Source organism: Numida meleagris, chromosome 26 (genome assembly GCF_002078875.1).
Source record: "Numida meleagris isolate 19003 breed g44 Domestic line chromosome 26, NumMel1.0, whole genome shotgun sequence".
NCBI lineage: Eukaryota > Metazoa > Chordata > Aves > Galliformes > Numididae > Numida > Numida meleagris.
Genome location: NC_034434.1, coordinates 553,075 through 555,698, shown reverse-complemented (window position 1 = coordinate 555,698; position 2,624 = coordinate 553,075). Strand labels below are relative to the sequence as shown.

Below are 2,624 nucleotides of genomic sequence, written 5' to 3'. Positions count from 1 at the left end.
TGGGGTGGAGGCTGCTATGGGGTGGGGGGTGCTATGGAATCGGGGGTGCTGTGGGGTTAGAGGAGCTATGGGGTGGGGGGAGCTATGGAGTCAGGGGTGCTATGGGGTTGGGGGTGCTATGGGGTGAGGGCAGCTGTGGGGTGGGGGATCTTATGGGGTGGGAGGAGCTAAGGAGTGGAGGGAGCTATGGGGTGGGGGCTGCTATGGGGTGGGGGCAGCTATGCGGTTTCCCACCCCCACCCAAGAATAAAAGGAGTGGGGGCAGGAGAGCTGTGGGGCAGAGCTTTGGGAATGGGGAAACTGAGGCACAGGCGCTGGGTGGGGGGGGGGATGTGGGGGGTGCAGTGCCACCCGCAGGTGTCCCCAGCCATGAGGACGGCGGTGACGCTGTGGTTGGCCCTGGCCGCGACCGCGGCGGTGACGGCGATGCTGTGCCCCGACGGCGCCTCCGAGTGTCCCCAAAACGCCACCTGCTGCGTCACCGCGCGGGGCGCCTGGGGGTGCTGCCCCATGCCCGAGGTACGGGGACGCCGTGGGGTCCGTGGGGACGGCGGCGCCCGGTGGGGACGGGGCTGACGCTGGTGGGTGCCGCGCAGGCCACGTGCTGCCAGGACGGGGCGCACTGCTGTCCCCACGCCACCACCTGCGACCTGGAGCGCGGGCGCTGCGTGTCACCCGCGGGGGACACCCCCATGGCCACCAAGTTCCCGGCCTGGAAGAGGCAGCGTGGCGGTACGGAGCGACCTCGGCCCCTGTCCCCGTGTCCCCACGTCCCCGTGTCCCCATGTCATGGCCCTGGGGATGCCACATCCCTGACCCCGTGTCCCAGCACTGGGTATCGCACATCCCTGTCCCTATGTCCCCGTGATGTCCCCATGTCCCTGTGTCCCCATGTCCCCACGTTCCTATGTCCCTGTCCCCATGTCCCAGCAGTGGGTATGGCACATCCCTGTCCCCGTGTCCCCGTGTCCTGACACTGGGCATGGAGTGTCCCAATGTCCCCGTGTCATAGAACTGGGTATGGCACATCCTTGTCCATGTCCCCATATCCCCATGTCCCCATGTCTCCGTGTCCCATCACTGGTTATGACACATCCCTGTCCCCACGTCCCTGTGTCCCCACGTCCCTGTGTCCCCATGTCCCTTTGTCCCCATGTTGTGGCACTGGCTATCACACATCCATGTCCCCATGATGTCCCCATATCCCCGTGTCCCCACACCGTGGCCTGCAGCTCCTCACTGCCACCACCTCATCTGTCCCCATGTCCCCATATCCTCGTGTCCCGATGTCCCCATATCCTGGCACTGGGTGTGGAATGTCCCCATGTCCCCACGTTCCCATGTCCCTGTCCCCATGTCCCAGCAGTGGGCATGGCACATCCCTGTCCCCATATCACCATGTCCCCACCTCCCGGCACTAGTTACGGCACATCCCTGTCCCCGTGTCCCCTTGTCCCCGTGCCCCATCTCTGGCTGTGGCACATCCCTGTCCCCGTGGGGTGACAGTGGCACCGCTCCCCCCAGTGCTGCTCCAGGTGCCGTGTCCCGACGGCCGCTCCGTGTGTCCCGACGGTGCCACGTGCTGCCGGATGCCATCGGGGCAGTACGGCTGCTGTCCCCTGCAGAACGTGAGTGGGTCCCCGGCGTCACCCCGCGGCGGTGGCACCTGCGTTGTCACCTGCGTTGTCACCTGCGTTGTCACCGTGTGTCCCCACGCAGGCGGTGTGCTGCGCCGACGGGGAGCACTGCTGTCCCCAAGGCACCGCGTGTGACCTGGAGCGCTCCATGTGCACCTCGGTGCGGGACGTGGCACGCGGTAAGGGGACACCCCCCCCCCCCTTCCCCCCATGTCCCCAATGGGGACACGGGGGACATCGGTGACCGCCGTCCCTGTGCCCCCAGTTGGTGACGTGAAGTGCGACGACGAGATGAGCTGTCCCGACGGGAACACGTGCTGCAGGCTGAGCTCCGGGGAATGGGGCTGCTGCCCCCTGGAGCAGGTGACGTGGGGACATGTGGGTGGTCCCCACGGCCCCGGGGGGATGAGGGTATCGTCACCAACTTGTGATGGGACAAGGGCAGGTGTCCCCATGCTGGGACAAGAGCGGTCGTCCCCGTGTCCTCCGTGGGGTGGGGTTGGGTGTCCCCTCGTCCCCGGGTGCCCTGATGCTGCAAGGACGGGTGTCCCTGTGCTCTGGGACCAAGGAGATGTCCCTAAGGTTGTCCCCAAGGTTGGGTGTCCCCAGAGCCATGCTGGGACAAGGGCACATGTCCCCGTGTCCTGCATGGGGTGGGGTCGGGTGTCCCCTCTACCCCAGAAGGGGACGTGGGGCAGCCCCACCGCTATGGGGTCAGTGCTGAAACCCCTCTGTCCCCCCCCCCCCAGGCCGTGTGCTGCCCCGACCACATCCACTGCTGCCCCCAGGGCTACACCTGCGACCCCCAGGCGGGGACGTGCCTGCAGGGGGGGGTCCGCCTGCCCTGGCTGAGGAAGACCCCGGCGCTGTGGGGTCGGGGGGGGGACGTGCGGTGCGACAACACGACGAGCTGCCCCGACGGGAGCACGTGCTGCAGGCTGAGCGGGGGCAGCTGGGGGTGCTGCCCCCTGGAGCAGGTGGGAGGCA

General features: G+C 67.6%; 1 protein-coding gene across 1 annotated transcript; it reads left to right on the top strand.

Moving 5' to 3' along the window:
- On the top strand, positions 346-2,623 carry GRN (granulin precursor; the record flags this gene model as incomplete). Its single annotated transcript, XM_021377607.1, is given in 6 exon segments — positions 346-519; positions 597-732; positions 1,525-1,628; positions 1,720-1,816; positions 1,903-2,000; positions 2,387-2,623. Coding segments are annotated over 6 exon segments (822 nt in total), but the record flags the coding sequence as incomplete, so codon positions are not given.